The sequence below is a fragment of the Henckelia pumila genome, chromosome 3 (genome assembly GCF_033568475.1).
Source record: "Henckelia pumila isolate YLH828 chromosome 3, ASM3356847v2, whole genome shotgun sequence".
NCBI classification, from domain to species: Eukaryota; Viridiplantae; Streptophyta; class Magnoliopsida; order Lamiales; family Gesneriaceae; genus Henckelia; species Henckelia pumila.
The window spans coordinates 90,691,410-90,712,491 of NC_133122.1; the positions used below are offsets into that span (position 1 = coordinate 90,691,410).

General features: G+C 32.7%; 2 protein-coding genes across 2 annotated transcripts; both read left to right on the forward strand.

Annotated features, from left to right (window-relative positions):
* Positions 1–3,700: 3,700 nt before the first annotated feature.
* On the forward strand, positions 3,701–5,110 carry LOC140889202 (uncharacterized). The gene is made up of 3 exons (XM_073296909.1): positions 3,701–3,772; positions 4,174–4,584; positions 4,679–5,110. The coding sequence occupies exons 1-3, from the start codon at positions 3,701–3,703 to the stop codon at positions 5,108–5,110; spliced, it is 915 nt and encodes a 304-aa protein (XP_073153010.1).
* A 10,470-nt stretch (positions 5,111–15,580) lies between these two features.
* Positions 15,581–19,096, forward strand: LOC140888086 (transcription factor bHLH35-like). The gene is made up of 5 exons (XM_073295762.1): positions 15,581–15,761; positions 15,898–16,057; positions 16,378–16,605; positions 17,168–17,338; positions 18,902–19,096. Exons 1-5 carry the CDS (start codon positions 15,661–15,663, stop codon positions 18,989–18,991), a joined length of 750 nt encoding a protein of 249 aa, XP_073151863.1. The 5' UTR covers positions 15,581–15,660; the 3' UTR covers positions 18,992–19,096.
* Positions 19,097–21,082: the final 1,986 nt, after the last annotated feature.

Genomic DNA, 21,082 nt, shown 5'->3' on the forward strand with positions numbered 1-21,082 from the left:
TTACCGTAGAATTTCCATTCAGATGACATTTCTGGTCTAAATCGAACCACTTTCTGGAAACAATCTACAGTTGCCCTATACTTGGTTAACATGTCTATACCAACAATACAATCAAAATCTGATAATCCAAGTACTATACAATCTATATCAATCACATTCCCATCATATTGCAAAGCACAATTTCGAATCATTTGAACAGAGATAATACCTTCACCCAAAGGTGAAGAAATAGAAACAACAGTAGGCAATGGCTCAGACGATAAAGAATGCATCATAACAAATTGTTTAGAGATGAATGTATGTGATGCACCTGTATCTATCAAAACATAGGCAGGATAACCATAAATAGAGCAGTTACCTGCTATGACATCGTCAGGTGCTGCCTGAGCCTGTTCCTCAGTAAGTACAAAGACTTGAGCCTGTTGTCTAGGAGGTTGAGTAACAGTCTGGCTTCCTCCTACTCTGGTCTGTTGCTGAGGTTGCTGAGGCTGGAATGAATGCACTGATTGTCTTTCTGCCTATGTGCTAGTCGAGAAGAACTTTCACCGATAGCTCGTTGGGGACATACTTTGGAATAATGACCTGGTTGGCGACAAATATTGCAATTACCTAACACACCTTTGCACTGATCGATAGCATGTCGTCCACCACACTTACCACAAAACACTCCTGATTCACCAGTTCTCTGACCTGTACCAAACTGTCTTTGTCCACTAGAACTGGAAGAACTACTACCTGCCCGCTTAAACTGTTTCCCTTTAGGCTTGAAACGAGAATCCTTTCTGCCACTGCTTCCTCCCTCAAATCTGGGAGATGGTTGCTGAAACTGTGGCGGATTCTGTGGAACTGATGCTGATACAAGCTGTGGAAATGGCTGGGGAATGAACGGTGTTCCTCGTTGTCGTAATATACCTGCTTCTGCTCCCTTAGCTTTATTCAAAGCGTCAGCAAAAGTATTTGGTCGTCCACTATTCACCAACGTAAACACATCGGGATTAAGGCCATTGATAAACTGATCTGCCATTGCTTCATCAGTAGCTGCTATATGTGGAGCAAACTTCAAAAGACTTGAAAATTTGGCCACATATTCCTCAATATTCAAGTTGCCTTGCCATAGATTGGCAAATTCAGCACCCTTATCCTTCCTGTAGGAGACTAGAAAGAAACGTTGATAGAACTCAGTTTTAAATACAGTCCAGGTGATAATCGTACCTCGTTGTTCTAATGCCCGTTTTGTCGTAATCCACCAACTTTTTGCAACATTGTGAAGTTGATGTATTACCAATCTGATACGACGATCATCGGTATAATCAATTGACTCAAACAGCTGTTTTATATCTTCAAGCCAATTCTCACAATCAACTGAGTTTTCCGTTCCCTTCAGTGTTGGCGGGTTGAATGACTGAAATCGCTTCAGTAAAGTCTCCATTGGAGTAGTAGTAGGATCCAAAGGATCAGCAGATGTACTACCCTGTGCATTCTGGGGTTCAACCGCTGGCGGTGGTGCTGGTGTTGGTTCAGCTGGAGGAACCACTAATGGCTGTCTAATGGCCGGTGCTTTACGGGGAGGCATATCTGATTGTCAAACAAATTAGTGCATAAACAATATCATATGCAACAATTTATTCTATCCTTCTCTGATAAGCATTCTCATGCATTCTCATGAGAATTCAGGTTCTGACTGAGGATAATCTGGAATACAATTGCATATATAGCATGCAGTAGCAATGAAAGCACATAATCATGCAATCATATAAATCTTGCAATATAAGGCATGCGAGCATATAGTGCACATAATCAGATACAACATGTAATCTCATGTGATATCAAATAATCAGACAGACTCAATCTACCCCGCTCATCAACTTCTATCTAAATCCAGAAACTTATGCTCTGATACCACCTGTTGTGGGGACCCGGGTTGCTAATCTTATCTTAGGTATAATTAACAATTAATCAAGTACACAAAGGATATAAAGAACTAAGAGCTTAAAAAAAAAAATTTTAAAAACTACAGTGTCTCACTCGATCGGCGAAAATTGCCCGATCGAGCGAGCTCAACTAAAAACTCTCGGGTCCAGGGATCTTGGCCTCGCTCGATCGGTGAATTTCTACCGATCGAGCGGGCACAAAACTTGATTTCTCTGCCTTGCACAAAAAGGGCCTCGCTCGATCGATGAACTTCAGCCGATCGAGCGGGCTCCAAACTCAGAAAATTATGCTGCTAACAAAGTGCTATCAAAGGTAGAAACAATAACCATAATCTCTTGTACAATCTACCAAATAAGATACATGCTATCTCATAACATCTAATAAGCTTCCATACACAAGCTAAAACATATTCAACTACTTATACAACATTCTTGTATCTGTTCTAACATGGTTCATCAACTCAAAGTACATGTAATGCTGCTAACACCCATGTCCTCACATGCTACAACTCTATCTCGAGCCATCACTGTCTCTTCTGACTAGCTCCTGCCCCACCTATTGCCATGCACACATACAAAACAAAGCAATAGCCGGATACCTCCGGTGAGAATAAAATCCCAGTATAAACAACATAAAGCGCGAGATAATAAACGTGAATGCAATGCATATGGAAAAAGAGGCTATCAAGCTTATATCAATCGAATATAAGTTCTTTGGGATCCCGAGGAAATAAAATCTTTAACGAACACCAACTCACCAAATCGAGGTGAAGTTAAATACTTTATTTCCTCTAACTTTGGTGAAACTATAGTGAGTCTTCTGGCTCTGGAAGTAAGTCTATAATCCGTGCCACTCAACTACAGCCCTCCAAACGTCATATGCACTCTAGGCTTTTCAACCCTCGGTGCTTTTCAGGCTGGAGTTCAAGATGAATGCAACATATTCTGTATGAATTAAATGCCATAAAACATCTTGAACAACTAATCACATAAGCATGTAAAGCAATCACATAAAATACATAATCAACCAAGTATGTGATTAACAAGGGAATACTCGAAACAATAGCTATTTCGAGTGTTCTATCCCATCTGGATTCGCTGTCATTTATACCTTTCGATAGCACGTCTGAAAGTACTTTAAATCTGCAATGACATCAATGATAAATCATATCAAAAGGTTGCTCAATTTCTCAACTCAATCTCAAGTGCAATGCTAGCAAACCTTGCTTCAACTTTGTCACGGTTCGAAGACTACGTCTCGAGTCGTCAATCTTGTGCTAAGATCTGAAATGATATGTATACAATCTCACAAGATCAGATTTCAAATCCTATCATACTTTGTTTAGTCAATATAGCAATGTCATGACAATATGCGAATCGGCGGCGTAACGGCTAAACACCGGCAATCCAAACCATAATCAACTCAATCCAACAAGCATATAGATCATAATTCCCCAACATATCAGCATGTCTATACACAACCAAGCATAATCAGAACTAGGGAATTTTCGAAATAACTTCAATAAATCATATAAAATCTGAACAACAGTCTTTTTCAAAACCGTCTGCGAATACGTAATCGATACAGCTCATAAATGCTTATATCTTAAAATCATAAATTTCCATCTTCAACATACAAATAAAGTCTGAGAAAGATGAATGAAACTTGTACCAAAACGAAGGTCTCGGAGCGGTGATCGCAGATATATATTTATCTGGAATTTCTAACAACCGGAGCGCACAAAATCGAAGCTTTTTAAGAGACAAAAATGGAGTTTTTGGGGTTTCAGCCGTTCTTCCTTTTATTTTCTGCTCATTCACGTGTAAATGGTCTGAATAAGGTATAAGTGTAGATAAATATTAGCCAAACTGCAGTTTAGTCCCTGAACTTTTGGCTATTTGCAATTCAGTCCCCGAAAAAATGATTTAATTCAATTTCAATCCATATTCATTTAAGAATATTAGAATTTAATTCTAAACTCTAAATATTCCCAAATTAAATATTCTCGGATTAAAATTAAATAATCCCGGGCCTTACAGATTGTGAAGTCGTTGTATCTTGGAGACGATTGCCGCCAACGTTGAGCACTGTTAATGGACAATTTCGTCTTGCGGATAGAGAAATTATCTCGCTTCGACTTGTTCATTTCTGTTGTTGCTGTTGTTGCTGGCTTGTTCATAATTCGGAGTACATATTCCTAAAAATCGCAAGACGAAATTTTGTATTTCTCGAATTCTGAAGATTTCTACTGTCTCGTTCACTCCGCTCGCTTCATCCCCTGCACATGGAGAAAAGCCGCCAAAGTTTTCTGCTGCCGACTTCAAACGTTGGCAGCAGAAAATTCTCTTCTATCTGACCACACTAAATCTGTCCAGATTTCTCAAGGAGGATCCCCCTGTTGTCGTAGAAGGCGATTTTGACACCCAAAGGAGGACCGCGGTTGACGCATGTAATCACAGTGATTTTTTGTGTCGAAACTACATATTGAATGGACTTGATGACACTCTTTATAGTGTCTACTCCTCTGTGAAGACAGCCAAGGAACTCTGGGATTCCTTGAAAAAGAAATACAAAACTGAACATGCCGACATAAAGAAGTTTGTGGTTGGAAAATTTCTGGACTTCAAAATGGTAGACAAAAACTGTGATGAGGTAAGTGCAAGAAATACAAATTATCTTGCATGACTTGTTGGCCGAAGGGACGGAGATCAATGAACCATTCCAAGTCGCTTCTATCATTGAGAAGTTGCCGCCGCAATGGAAGGAATTCAAGAACTACCTTAATCACAAACGTAAGGAGTTGAAACTTGAAAATCTGATCGTGAGACTTCGCATTGAGGAGGACAACAGAAACACTGAGGCCAAGTCACATAAAAAGATGATGGAAACCGAGGAAAAAGCAAATCTGGCGGAATCGAGTATGAATCACAGGAGGAAGCGCCTCTATGATGGAAAGCAAAAGGGGAAAGGAAAGAAATTCCAAGTAAGTTGCTATAATTGTGGCAAACCGAATCATATGGCAAGGGACTGCCGACTTCCAATGAAAAACAACAAAAATCAGAAACCAAGGCAAGCAAACATGGTTGAACAAAGGTATGTGCCTTTAGCGATTTATGATATTGATCTTAGTGCTGTTATTTGTGAGACCAACATGGTGGATGATCCAAGAGAATGGTGAATCGATACCGGCTCTACGAGCCACATTTGTGCCGAAAAATATATGTATTATACCTACACCACCCTTGGAGATAGAAAGTTGTTCATGAGAAACTCTTCAACATCGGATGTCGTTGGAGTTGATAATGTAGTACTGAAAATGACGTCGGACAAGGAGATGACGCTCAAGAATGTACTACATGTGCCAGACATTCGTAAAAATTTAGTTCCGGGCTCTCTTTTGAGCAGGACAGGGTTTAGATTGGTTTTTGAATCTGATAAGTTTGTATTGACAAAGTCTTGTATATTTATTGAAAAAGGGTACCAAGATAGTGGTCTCTTTAAATTGAATGTAATGAATGTTAACCGCTCTGAGGCGAAGAATAAAGTTGTTGGTTCTGCTTACTTGACTGAAAGTTATGATTTATGACATGAATGATTAGGACATGTTAACTTCAATACGTTGCAACGACTTACAAATTTAAATGTAATACCTACGTTTAAAAGAAATCCACAAAACAAGTATGAGATTTGTGTAAAAGTGAAAATGGTTAAAGCTCCTTTTCATTCTGTCATGAAATATTTATTAAAATTTTGTTAAAATAATATTTATTATTATTTTATTGTGTGCGCCCGAGCGGTAAAATATTACCGTTTGAGCGCAGCACTCCACTTTCGAGACAGAAAGGTTGGCTGAGTTTGGCCGCCCGAGCGGTAAAATATTACCGCTCGAGCGCAGCACTCAATAAGCGAGACAGAAAGGTTGGTTAATTTTGGCTGCCCGAGCGGTAAAATATTACCGTCTGTGTTCCGAAAAGATGCGTCTTTTTTTGGGCTTTTTCTGTCATGGTAAAATATTACCGTCTGTGTTCCCAAAAAAAGACGCATCTTTTCGGAACACAGACGGTAATATTTTACCGCTCGGGCGGCCAAAATTAACCAACCTTTCTGTCTCGCTTATTGAGTGCTGCGCTCGAGCGGTAATATTTTACCGCTCGGGCGGCCAAACTCAGCCAACCTTTATGTCTCAAAAGTGGAGTGCTGCGCTCAAACGGTAATATTTTACCGCTCGGGCGCACACAATAAAATAATAATAAATATTATTTTAACAAAATTTTAATAAATATTTCATGACAGAATGAAAAGGAGCTTTAACCATTTTCGCTTTTACACAAATCTCACACTTGTTTTGTGGATTTCTTTTAAACGTAGATATTACATTTAAATTTGCAAGTCGTTGCAACGTATTGAAGTTAACATGTCCTAATCATTCATGTCATAAATCATAACTTTCAGTCAAGTAAGCAGAACCAACAACTTTATTCTTCGCCTCAGAGCGGTTAACATTCATTACATTCAATTTAAAGAGACCACTATCTTGGTACCCTTTTTCAATAAATATACAAGACTTTGATGTTATCAGATTCCTGATTTCTCTGCTTATTTTCCCTCTCCCAAACGTCAAGTTGATACATATTTTCGTTCGTTTAAGATCAAGATATTTGTTATGCTGCTATATTTTGATTGTGAAGTTGTTGTATCTTGGAGAGGATTGCCGCCAATGTTGAGCACTGTTAACGGACAATTTCGTCTTGCGGATAGAGAGATTCTCTCGTCTCGACTTATTCGCTTCTGTTGTTGCTGTTGTTGCTGACTTGTTCAAAATTCGGAGTACATCTTCCTAACATATAATCATTTGCATCATGACTAGAAACTTATATAGAGGATAATGGGTCGTTACCGGGACAGGTACAAAATTTAATTAATACCCGAACTAATTGTCATCCTTACTCAGGCTACAACATTGTAATGGTATCATATAAAAATTATTATGTTGGAATTTGCCCCACTTACATATTCTTAGGCGAATACCGTAGATGATACGTACGTGATGCGGTGATGGTATATATTGCATACTTACTTACGATCGGTATGAGTGTCTCCAAGTCATGGGATTTATGTAATTTCGAAAGATTAGATTTTCTTTATTTACATATATACTTTTTTTCAAAATTCCTGTAATTGCATTTATCGGGAGATATATCGATCTTGCGCTAAATATTAGTTTTTCATGCCTGCAGGAATAAAATAGCCAGAGTCTAACCATGTCTTGACAAGATAATGGAGAGAAGGATCAATCCAGCAGTGATTGATGGAGACCGTTGTCGTTTTTCAAAGCAAACAAATTATTTCTTTGCCTCATGAGTTTTTCATCCATATATATATATAGGTTAATGTTCAACAGAGAGTTTTGAAAAAAAAAAAAAAAAAACCTCGGTTGGTTTTACTTACTCTATCAATTCGGATATACACAGTGGCGTACCCAACATTTTCAACTAGGAGGGGCGAATTCAATAAATTAAAAAAAATATTACACCACAAAGTGTATAATAAAAAGTCATATATTAAATTCATATGATTTTACAATACACTCCGAAATTTCATAGTTTGAAAATGTTGAATAATAATTTCAATATCAACTGTATCAAACACATCACGCTCAATATATGGTATCAAACCATCATCTAACACATCATCTCCCAACCGATTACGAGGTGATATTTTGATTATTTTTATTGTTGAAAACACTCTCTCTACGGTAGCAGTTGCAACAAGTAATAACAATGTTAACTTTAAAAGTAAATATCCCAAATGATATAATCGATCTTTATTCGATTGGAACATCATTTTAGCAAGCTCGCTAATCCCCCCTCCTTAGAGAACTGATTGTTATTTCGTATGTAGAAAATAAAGTTATGAAGTTGATACTTAAGATGCATTAAATACATCAAGAAGAAATCAGGTGGATAAAATTGAGTAAACTGAATCAAATTTCTCATGTCACATTCAAGCATAAAAGGCATTTCATTTTTCAAAAACAAATATGAGTCAATACAAAGCATACTGTCAAATCTATTATAGTCTAAAATAAATTTATTCTTATCTTATTCATCAAATATCAGTCTAATCAATATAAAATTAAATCAACATTCTAAAATATATATTATATATAGAACTAAGTTTTTAAAAAAAATTTCAAAGGGGTGGTCGCAAAATTAAATTTATATTTAAAATATATATTATGTATACAATACTAAATTTTTTTATAATTTCAGGGAGGCGGTCGCACCCTTTCGGGACCATGTAGGTCCGCCACTGGATATACATCTACGATCTAATGGGAAAAAATCATTAATGTTGATTTATACGGTCCCTTAAGGGGCTAAAGAGAAAAACAAATCATTAATTTTGATTATGACGCTTAATTGGTTCGAATGATGAGATTATCGAACTATTATTAATAAATGAGTGATAAAAAAATTTATATAAGAAAATATAATATATATTATAAAATAATATTATGTTTTTTATAATTTTTATAGCTGCGATAAATAAAAATTATTTCATATTGTGCTTAAAATACCCTTGGAATTCCCTACGGTCACGAAACCCTAAAAGATGGAGTAGGAAAGAACGTTGAGCTTGGTTTTGGCCTTTGGGTAGGGCAAAGCGTATGTACGGAGTATTTTAAGCACAATATGAAATATACTACTACCTCTACCTCACTTACATGGGATTTCTTTTTCTCATTATCCCAAACATATCGTTCAATAGCTCTTCGTTTTATTAATTGTGGTGTATCTGTACACGTGTTGTGTGCTTGTATAATAATTTTTAAATTAATTTAATATTCAAATAGAAGTAATATCATAGTTTTAAAAATTAACGAGGGACTAATCTGCAATTTGAAATGTCGAAATAAAAAAAACAAAAGTATAATATATATATATATATATATATATGTATGTATCATATAAGAGAAATTTTGACAAAAAAATGATGGTGTCAACTTTTGTCTAATAGGAATAATCATTATATATAGTATATATACGATATATGGGAAATTTTGAAAAAAAACGATGGTGTCTACTTTTGTCTAATAGAAATAGGGCTAAAAAATTTCTGAAAATTCCCGACCCTTCCCGATTCCTAACCCGTTTTCGTCCCAAATTTTTTTAGTCCCGAACTTTTCTCGACCTGGGTGGTCGATATTTTTCTCGACCCGATCAATTTCGGGATCGGGATAGACAACTCTACCCGACGGGATTCCCGACCCGACCCGAATATATTAATAATTTTTTTTAATTGAAAAAATAGAATTTTTTATAATTTTATATTTTAATATTAATGTTTTATAATTATCTACAATATAATTATTTTTTAATATTTATATTTATCTTTTTTAATATTAACATTAAGTTATAAATTTTTATTTTATTTTTTTTATTATTCTGAATAATTATATGTTTTTATTGTATTAATCAAGTAGTTGTTTTAGTTTATTTGTAATGTACTAAGAAGATATTTTAGTTTTTAATGGTTATATACAAAAAAATTTTAATTTATTTGTAATGTACTAAGAAATTCTTTGAGTTTCTTCATAATTTTTTTTTAAAAAAATTTATATTAATTTTTTTAAAAAAAATATTGTTCGGGATTATCCTCTTCCGACCCGACGGGGTTCCGAACATTCAGGTCCCGACACTTCTCGGATGCGGGATCGGGAGAAAAAAAATATCTCAATTCATATCGGAATGGGAATCGGGTAAGGGGGTTACGGGACGGGTCCCGACCCGATCCCACCCCTAAATAGACATATTCTTTATGTATAGTATTTTTGCTATGCTGCCCACCTACCGTGCCCAACCAATGTGCCCACCATGAGGTGACACTCAACTATTGGATGTGATGAATTGTGCATCCAATAGTTGAGTGTCACCTCATGGTGAGCACATTAGTTGAGCACGGTAGGTGGGCAGCATAGTAAAACTGATATATATATATATATATATAGGAAAAATTGCAAATTTAGTCATGTATGTTTGTCACTTTGCGATTTTGGTACTTTATGTTTTCACATTTCAGTTTTAGTCCTGCATGTTCTGATTTTTGGCAATTTCGATATTTTTTATTCGAAAATGCTTACGTGGCACTGTACACGTCAGCTTCACATCAGCAATGAATTGGTGCCACGTCAGCGTCACATCGAAACTAAAATTGAAATCTGAAAATATAAAGGACTGAAATCGCAAAGTGACAAACATACAGGACCAAAAAAGCAATTTTCCATATATATATATATATATATGTAAATTTCTTATTAATTAAGTATTAGAAATTAACTAGCAATAATTTTTTGAATTAATGAATTAAATAATATAATGACAAAAAAAGAAAATTATATATATGACAGATGAAGAGTTTGTTTAGTTTACGAAAATACTTAGAGCGTCTTCTCCATCAAATTCAACAAACGTGAACCACAAAAGTAATATAGAATTTAATTTCGCTCCCTATTCTTCACTTGGATCAAAATAATAAAAACATGCAGGCGTGTTTATCACATTGTACAATTTTATTTCTGCTTGCTTCATTAAACGTACGAGGTTCAGTCGTTGATTCCCAAAATTTCTCCATCAATCGTGTAACATATTACTATGGGTAATTTAGAATTTTATTTCGATGCTTATGGGGTAATGTATGTATGCATATGCATTCGATCAACTTGATCATAGCCATGTTTGAATTTTCCGAAACTCGAATCTCAGGAAAAAAAAAAAAATTAGAAAGACCTTACTATGACATTCAAAAGCCCTTGGATCAAAGAGAGAAATTAAAAGAACGTTAATAAAGCCCTTGGATGATGCTTGAGCTGGTAAGTAGGTGGATGTTTGACTAATTTCCTTTCAAACTTAAATAACTGACTTTTCATAATTTGAAAATCGAATGTTCGAGAATTAGAGGGTGTTTGATTGAGCTTAAAAGCTTTTAAATTTTATTTGGTAAAAAAAAATTCAAACAGCTTATAACTTATAAGTGGGGTGGTTCGGTACGGTATACAACGGTATTCAATGAAATACAGCATACCGTACCGAAATTTTCGATATCGAAACCGTACCAAAAATTTCGATATATCGACATTTCGATATATCGAAATTTCGGTATGAGATAGATTCATACCGTTCTTATCGAAAAATTTCGGTATACCAAAATTCGGTACGGTATCGATATGATATCGTGTATACCGATATTTTAAATATTTTTTAAACTATTTTTTAAAAAAAATATCGGTATACGCGGTATCACACCGATACCGTGTATACCGACATTTTAAATATTTTTTAAAACTATTTTAAAAAAAAATATCGGTATACGCGGTATCACACCGATACCGTGTATACCGATATTTTAAATATTTTTTAAACTATTTTTAAAAAAATTCGGTGTACGCGGTATCACACCGATACCGTGTATACCGACTTTTTTTATTTTTTTTCGATATACCGAAATACCGAAATTTCACAAATCCTATACCGATACCGATACCGATATACAGAAAATTTTGGTACGGTATCATACCGTATCGAAATTTTCGATATATATGGGTTTTTCGGTACGGTATAGGCGGTATGACGGCATTTTGTTATTTTTCCCCAACCCTACTTATAAGATATCAAAATAAGTTTTTTGACGGCTTATAAACTGTTTTTAAAAAAGTACCTTACTTTTTTTAAAAAAAAATTATTTAAGATCCTATCTCTCTAAAATATCCTTGAATATTTTCATAAATCTCCACCATATCCTCCACCTATTAAATATTAAATATTATTTTATAAAAATTCCAAATCACATAAATTTTTTTAAATTAAAATATTAAAATAGTTTTATTTTTTTTAATCTAGGTTTATTCTAAAACTATTTTCGTATATGATAACTCGAAACATTATTTTCATAGAATTATACCATTTTTGGTAATTTAGACTATAAAAAGATCTTATAATACCAAATATATTAATATCTTTAAATTGTTTAAAATAAGTTTACTCATACACTTTAATAGTTTATTTTTAAAATAAGTCATAACGGCTTATAAGCTCGTAAAACATATATTAAGTGCTTTTTAATAAATTCATCCAAACATGTTTTAATCGAATTGAATTTTTTGAATTAAAATTTTTTGTCAAGCTCTTCTCTCACAAGAAGATATTTTTGACGAAGATATTTTGATAGCATGTTGGGCGCTGGCGTGTTTTCAATGTCAAATGTTATATGTGTGTGGACGAGTTGACTGTACTTGGAGCCGCATATATATCAGAAGGATCATGGCAAGAGCATACATTACTATATCACTCATTTTACCCTTACATAATTTACATATTTTATGAATAATATTGGAAACATTTTACATGAAGAGTAGGATTTCGTTTAGAAATCTATTTATAAAACTTTTTTATAAAAGTGTGTTTTAAATTTTTTTTTTGTAAAATGTTTTAAATATTGTTTTAAGAATAAATATGTGTTTGGCATGAACAACTATTGTATAAAAACATTTTAAAATTTTAAAAGTAATGTTGTTCATCTTTGTCTTTCATAGCTTCATTCTAATTAAAACATCTAAAAACACATTTCAAGTGTTCTTTAAAAACTATACTTGGAGAACATTTTTTAACAAATATTTTTCTTAAAAAAAATTAATAAAAAATTTATCCAAACACATACTTTTAATTTTTTTTCTAATTATAAACACTAAAAATGTTTTTAAACTATATGTCCAAACGGAACCCAGATCTCTTGTAAGACAGTATCCGTAATAAAAAAAATACTTTTTATATGTAATACTTTTTTATAAGTTAGGTCGGGTTGGAGATTTATATAACAAAATTGAACCATGAGACAGTCTTACAGTACATTTTGCACAAATTTTTTATACCAAACTTTTCCAATTAGTAATAAAGAATTTCAAACGCGAGTAAAGCTACTTGTTCTAAGGTAGTGTTTGGGAGAGCTTCTAAGAAGCACTGCTCAGCTTCTTCTTCACAAAATTTTGAAATTTTGAGAAGACAAAGCTGATAAATGCTCCCTAAAAGCTCTCCCAAACACTACCTAAGTAGTGCGAAAGCTATTATGGGAAGTTGCGGGAAGTCTAATTTATGTAGAAAATTTACTCTTTTCCCCTTTTTTTATCTCTTGTTTGTTTGTTTTTTTTATTTTTCTTAATTTCTTTTTTTTTTCCTTGATTGAAGAACCTAGACCACTATCCATCAAATTTGTATTGGATAAAATCTAGATATGTGTGAGTCATTGTTACATTACATTGGATAAATTCTTATCTTCAAATTATTTTTCCATATTTTAGGAATTGACACTACTAATTGCGCAATGTACGTATGTCATATATTTTATATATAATAATAAATATATATATATATATATATATATTAATTTTGATTCTGAAATTCATGAGTGACTGCTAAAACACATATTGTATTGTAGCAGTTTTATTTTTTTTTATAGCTAGGGACTGCGAAAACACACTACGTACAATGTTTTAAGTGTGTTCTAACAGTTGCCCACGAATTTCATGTACAATAAGGTGCAAGAAGATCAAAATTATGTGTATATATGTAAGAAAAAAGTCATAGATTTGAGAATATACACATAAGGTTGTGTCTATGCTATATTGTAAGCATTCTTGTTCATACGAACATCTTGTATAAACTAGACCGAGAGTGCTACTTCTTATACAGTAAAGAGAAAGTTTATATTATATTGTGCCGCATTTCACATGTTCATGGGATGCGTTCGAAAAAATGGGTACCAGTGTATGGTTCACGTGTTTGTAATAATGTTCACAAGCTAAGCGAATATTGATGCGAAAATATTGCTGGGTAGAGTGAATAAAACATCTCATTTAAAATTATTTTGAAATCGATTGTTTGAAAAAATATCCCAAAAATTTAAAGTGTGTATTTTGAAGGGTTGGAATTAATCCAATCATATATTCATTCTACCATTTATGCTAGGTCCGGTACAGTGGCCTTGTCTTGGAGGGCATTAATAATTATCTTTGCTGGGATAAAGATCAAAACATAGTGATTTGGTGGTTGTATTATTGTTCAAAAAATTTGAATTTATGCATTAATTATACTAGCTATAACTTTTAATATAACGGTAAAACGTTCGATCACATAAGATTGTTGCATGTTTAGTATGCACATGGACTCACATATACACATATGCATGTATGTGTGCTATATAGTAGATTTTGGATGACCCATAGATAACAAAATTAAATAAGGTTAAATTTATTTTAAATCATCAAATCCAAATTTAAGTTTGTATTGTATCTTTAACAGAAAAATGTGTTTACATTTCCCGATTAGAAATAAAATAAAAATCTGCACTTCGTGGACTTACATGTATTTTGATGAGTGAAAATGGGTACTATAAATTGTAAATATGATACCAATATACTAGCACCAGACCTAAAACAGTTGCTACAAAATAGCATATATTATTAATATATTTTCAATATTTTGTATTGATTTTCATTCGAGAAAAGAAAAACACGTCATTAATATCAATACTTTATATACATGTTTGATATTCAAAAATCATTTATTAGTATCAAATCTGAAACAATTGGTACTCACATTAAATATAATATATTATTTTCATATTTTCAACTTTTTGTTCCGATTTTCATCCAGAGAAGACAAATATGTCATAATACAAATACCTGGTATACATGTTTGAGCACTCAAAATCATATAGCAGTCATTTAAGATTATGTGTGTTTTCACACCGATTAAGAAAGTGTTTGAAAATGTAAATTTTATAAAGCAATGTCTCATTTTGATTTTATTTAATGAAAATTTTAAAAGGTTAAATAAATTATATAATTAGTTAATGATATTAATTTAATAAGGAAAAATTGAAAAAAAAAACTAAAAAAGAGTTAGAAAGAGAACACTAAATATGGAAACTAAACTATATTAGTGAGATGAATGAAAAATAAAATCCAACCTAAATAAGTGAGAAAAAGATCAGATTATATATTAAATATATATTAGATCTGAAACAGTTGGTACATAAATATCATATATTAATATCAAATTTTCAATCTTTTGTATCGATTTTCGTCTTAGAGAAGGCGTGGACCCAAAAAAAAAATTGGATCTGGGAGTGTGAAACAGATTTTTTCTGACAATAGCTGATTGTAATGTTAAGTTTGAGCTAGTTTGAGAAATTAAAACAGCATAGAGTAATTATAACCACACATGTTGTATAATATTGGGGGATTTTATGTATGTTAGTCTCAAATATCTGTTTTTTTTAAAACGGCTCTTTTTATTTGTATTTTAAATGTTCACATTAACATCTGAAATAAAAAAAATAAAAAAAAAGACCGTTGAATCCCCACATAAGCAATGCTCATGTGCTAACATAAAGTACACCCTTTAAGTAGTCATGGATATATAATTGATGTACACAACGCTGATTCATTGACATCAGCAAATAGGAAACGAGATATTGATATATATCAACAGTGTTTCCACGCGGATTATTTATACACACACGTGTATTTTTCATTTATAAATATTGAAGAAAACTGTCCTATAAATACCCCCACCCACCCTATAATATTCAAAGCTACCCACAAAAAATATTCCCACACTCCAATATTAATCCTCCAACCAAGAATCTTGCCTCCACTTAATTTCTCTCTTCATGAATTCCAAACACACACAAATCAACATGGAAAACTTTGATGATGATCAGTGCAAACATTATTGGGAAAATATGTACCTTCAAAACGAAGATCTCGAAAGGTGAGATACATATTATATCACTCCATTTAATTATATTATTATAAGTTTTTCCATCCGAAATTAATGTTGATTACAATAAGATGTTGGGGGGTTATTATTATTATTTTTTTTTAATCGATCCGATTGATTACTGCAGTTACTTCGACGAAGTGCTTTCGACTTATTACGACTCGAGCTCGCCGGACGGAATTCACTCATCGTTGGCTTCAAAAAACATAGCTTCGGAAAGGAATAGGAGGAAGAAGCTCAACGAAAGGCTCTATGCACTAAGATCAGTGGTCCCTACTATCACCAAGGTAATATAATGTTCATTTATTATTATAATATATTTTCATGCTTAATTATTGCTCCAACATGCAATTAGATTAATACATCCACAATTTTTTTTATTAATTATAAAGTCGAGTGAAGCATTTATAGCTGTATCGAATAAAAAAATTAAAGTAATCGGATCATGCATAACACACTTATTATTCAATATTTACATATATAAATAGATAAAATCGATCCACCCATAATTATTGCTTACCGTGTTTTATGAACATATATCCACACATATTTAATTCAAATATTAATTGTATGATTTGTCTTGGGGATATAAAATTTGTTGTTGTAGATGGACAAAGCATCAATTATCAAGGATGCAATTGAGTACATCCAAAAACTACATGAAGAAGACAAAAGTCTTGAAGCTGAGATTTCAGAGCTGGAAAATGGGAGATCATCAAATAGCCCAATTAGGTGTGATTTTGATCAAGAATTTTGTTCCAAGGCAAAGAGATCAAGAATGGACCAATATGACCATGGACCAAGATTCAAATCATACCCGCTTGAGGTCCTTGAGGTGGGTTTTTTATATATATATTTGATAACATCGTTTTTAGGCATGTAAGGGATTACTTTAATTTTAGGAAACAATTTTGAGCTTTTACTTCAAAAAATTTCGTTTAGGTAGTGTTTTGATTGCTCTGGGAAGCACTGACGAGTTTTTCATTCACAAAATTTGATCAACTAGGAAGCGCTTTTGAGTTTTTTTTTTTTTACTTTATTTACTCTCAAAGCACATAATTAGGTTATTCAAAAATTTCTTGACAGTAATAAACTACAGCTTAATCAGTGGATTTTTCACGTTAAATTTGAAACAGGTATTTCCATACATACTCGATATATGGTTTTTGATAAACTTTGCATATGGTTAATTTCGTAATTGTAAGACACAATTATTCGATTCATCTGGAAGAATGGTGATCATCACAATGTGAGTACAAAATATTTGAGTTATATCATTATAATAATTATGAGTTATAACTTTTTGGCAGAACATTCTATTTTTGGATTATGAATATAAATTATGGAGTTGAGCTAGAATTGATATAATTGTACATAAAAAAAATTATGTGTTGCAGTTGAGGGTATCGAGCATGGGAGAAAAGACAGTAGTAGTAAGCTTGACATGCAATAAAAGAACAGACACCATTGTAAAGCTTTGTGAGGTGTTTGAATCACTGAAGCTCAAAATTATTACAGCTAGTATCACAGCTTTTTCAGGAAGGATATTGAAGACTGTATTCGTTGAGGTATTTTTACTTTCTCCACTTTATAATAATAAATTAAAAGTAGTTAGTATATATATATATATATATATATATATATATTTATACACGTATATATAGTAATTATATCGATTAATATATATATTCTCTATATATTTGGTCATAAATTAAAATCTGTAATTTTTTTTATTTTAATTGAATGCATAAAATTAAACGTCGTTTGTTCACGTCTCGTTATCTAGAATTTTGCGGTATCCTCTCTTAAAATTAACCTTATAAATATTGGAAATTTGAGCTGAATAATCATCATTTTTAATATAAAAATTATATGCATTTTGAAAGATTTTTTTATAGCCTAATATAAGCATACGTGTATGTGGACTATATTGCCTAAGCATAATATTTTTTTAAAAAAATAATTGAATGAAAATCCATGACTAAATATTTTCTAGCTATTTCGATATGAAGACGACAGAACCCACTTTATATGGTCAATCATTCATCATTTTTTACGTTGTACAGCAAATAAAGTGGAGGGGTCCATGCATAAATTCAATTGCAATTAAATGTACTTTAGTAAAGTCCAATAATTTATATATGTGGCTAGCAAAAATCAACAATAAATTCATTTATGTGGTTTAAAATTATTATTTTATTGCAACAAATATATATTTACTACCATAGTCCATAAGTTATATATTTAGAGTAAATAAAATAAATATGAATAAAAATTCACTCTGTTCCAAGATCTCTTTTGATCTTCATTTTCTATTAATGGTAATCGATTTTTTTTTTCCAAAAAAGAATAAGGAAGAGAAATATATATACCTCCAAAAAATCGAGATAGGAAATTGCAGTACGATGTATGATCACCTGGTCCTTTTGTCCGAATCATATGTTATATATTTTAAATTATAAAACATATCTGCCTTATCTTGTCTTATGATATGTGTAGAGCTGACATACCGTATCGAAATATCGGAATTTTGACATATCGTACCGAAATTTTTTTGATATACAGACATTTTTTTGGTATAGGGAATTTTTTTTCGGTATCTATACGGTATCAATATGAATTTTTTTTCGTACCAAAGTTTTGGAATTTTACTATCGGTATCGATATGAATTTTTTTCATACTAATATTTGTAGTAAGGTATACCGAAAAACTACCCCTAGATATGTGTGACCAAAAGTCCAAAATCTAACACAAAAACTCTTGTATCATTTTACGGTTTAATTTTTTGAGAGATGATTTCTTACTAGACTCGATTTATGAAAAATTATTATTATTATTATGTCAAAAGGATTACGTTTCACTCTATATATGAATTGAACCGACTAATCTCACAAATAAACTTACATGAGACTGTACTCTCACATAACATTTACAATCAAACATTTTTTGCACTTTTTTGCATTTGTTGCCATGATTTATTAGTATACATCTAACATTGATTGAGTATAGTCGATCGATTGTATTTAATTTTTATATTAAATTATGATATTTTGTTTATTTATTTAATATATTTATATGGAAAAATATTGCAGTTTTGATTTATATTTATATTTATATTTATCTTTTTCAGGCTGACGAGGATGAAAAGGAGCTTCTGAGAGCAAACATAGAAAGTGCCATTGCCAGAATGAATGATCCAGACAGCCCTTTGAGCAACTAATTATTAAACAATATATTTTTATTTCATTTTTCAAATAAATGTATGTTTCAATTGAGTTTTCGTCTTTTTATACTTTATTTTATATTATATTTTTATTTTTAATTATATTTCGATTTCTGTATTTTCACATATCAAACTCCGCAATTTTCTGTTATACGGTTTTTTTTATGAATATTTGGGGCGTCACATAACCTTAGTCATGCATATATATAATATAAGAGATGTATCTTTATCTTAAATTATTAGATAAATTTATTATATTTTTAAATTTGTTTCATATATCTATATTTATTTATTTTGGTTTGGTTTGTCTTTTAGTCTTCTAGTTGAAGTAAGACTCTATTTTATTATTCATAGGACTTACGTTGAAATTCTCGTGCAAAATTTGATAGTATTAATAAAGTTGAAAACTTGATCAAATAAATAAAAAATAAATTTGAAAACGAGATTTTCTTTCAAATCTTAGCCTCTTTTGTATTTCGGTTTACATTAGTTGGTATCAGAGCCAACGATTCTACCCAAATTTTTATTCCATCATGCCTCTACGAAGTCATGTTATCAATGCCCGTGCTATTCTCACCACCCTCGTTGACGAGATAACCCTGTTACGCCAAGAGGTTGCTGAGTTGTGAGCCAATTGGATCACTCATATACCCACATATGAGAATGAGGGAGATAATCCATTTGTTAAGCCTCGTGATTACATCTGTCCACATCGAGTCGTAGTCGTAGTATTCACAAACGATGATCGTCGTTGGGAAGCATCCTTCAAGTTGGATATCCCTGAAATTTTGGGTAAAGTAGAACTGAATGGTCTGATGGACTCGATTGCATCCGTGGATGAAATACTCTCCTTCAAGGATGTGGATTTGCAAAATCAGGTTGTACCCATTGCCATTCCCTTTAAGATCCATGTCGCTGCTTGTTGGCGGAAACTTCAAACTTCTCGATCTTGAGATAGAAATCCACATGTTGATTCTTGGGCAAAGATTTGAGGAATTCATTGATTTTTCGTCGCATTGTCTCGCTCCGTGCCGGCACATGGATGATTGGTATCACACCTTTTTGGTACACTCCATATGTTCTGTTAGGAAGCTTGACGCCCTCTAGATTCGATGACGAATCCTTTCGACCCGCGGAGAATGATGCATACATAAAATAAGATATTTATCTTTATCTTAAATTATTAGATAACTTGTAGTTACCCAATTCGAAATCACTAATTAACCAAAACTTAAAGCATGCAAATCAACTTAAAAGCGGTAATCAAAAAATTCAGCGGAAACTAAATTAAAACAACTAAAATATACCGGAAGAATACAACCGGTCCAAACAAATACTATAACAACCAATAATGTTATACAACCCCATCAAAGGTAAAACTAAAAATCTCAATTACAACGGAAACCTGGTACAGTACAAATCCACCCTGCTGTAACTCAACGATCGCTACCACCGAGTCAGTACAACCTGAGTCCTGCCCCGTGGAATGGGGTGTCCAGAACAAAAACCGAGAACGTGAGAATAAAAAGCTCAGTACAAAAGCATGAGTATACAAGTGCTTGAGTGCATATGCAAGTGAAAGGTACTGGGAACCTAATGAACACTGCTCAGTCAAAAACGTCATGGTATGTATCACGCTGGGCCGTCGCATCAGGAGGTGGATCCCATACCATCAAACCGTGGACCATCCGGATCCAAAACCATGGCATCCATCCACAAAATAACATGGGGCTGAGCGACCCCTCTACTGGTAGTATCAATGAAATACAGGCTCAACGTGTCAATGTATGCAGCATAATATCCGTGACATAATAAATGCACATATAATCAATGTCACATAAAATATGAAATCATAGAAAATGCATACTCAACCAAATGATCTCGGATAGTACGTCCGTACCTCAAAGTAAGTAACCTAGCGATGCAAGTCCTTTAGTCCAAGCCTATAAGCAGAAAATCATTGTATCACTATTTATCCTCTAAAAGCCTTAACTAGACTAATAGATACTCACTTATACTAATCTGAGTCTAGTAGTATACATGCGTCCTTCGATAGCTCACTGATGACGATAGCCCTACAACTTGGGC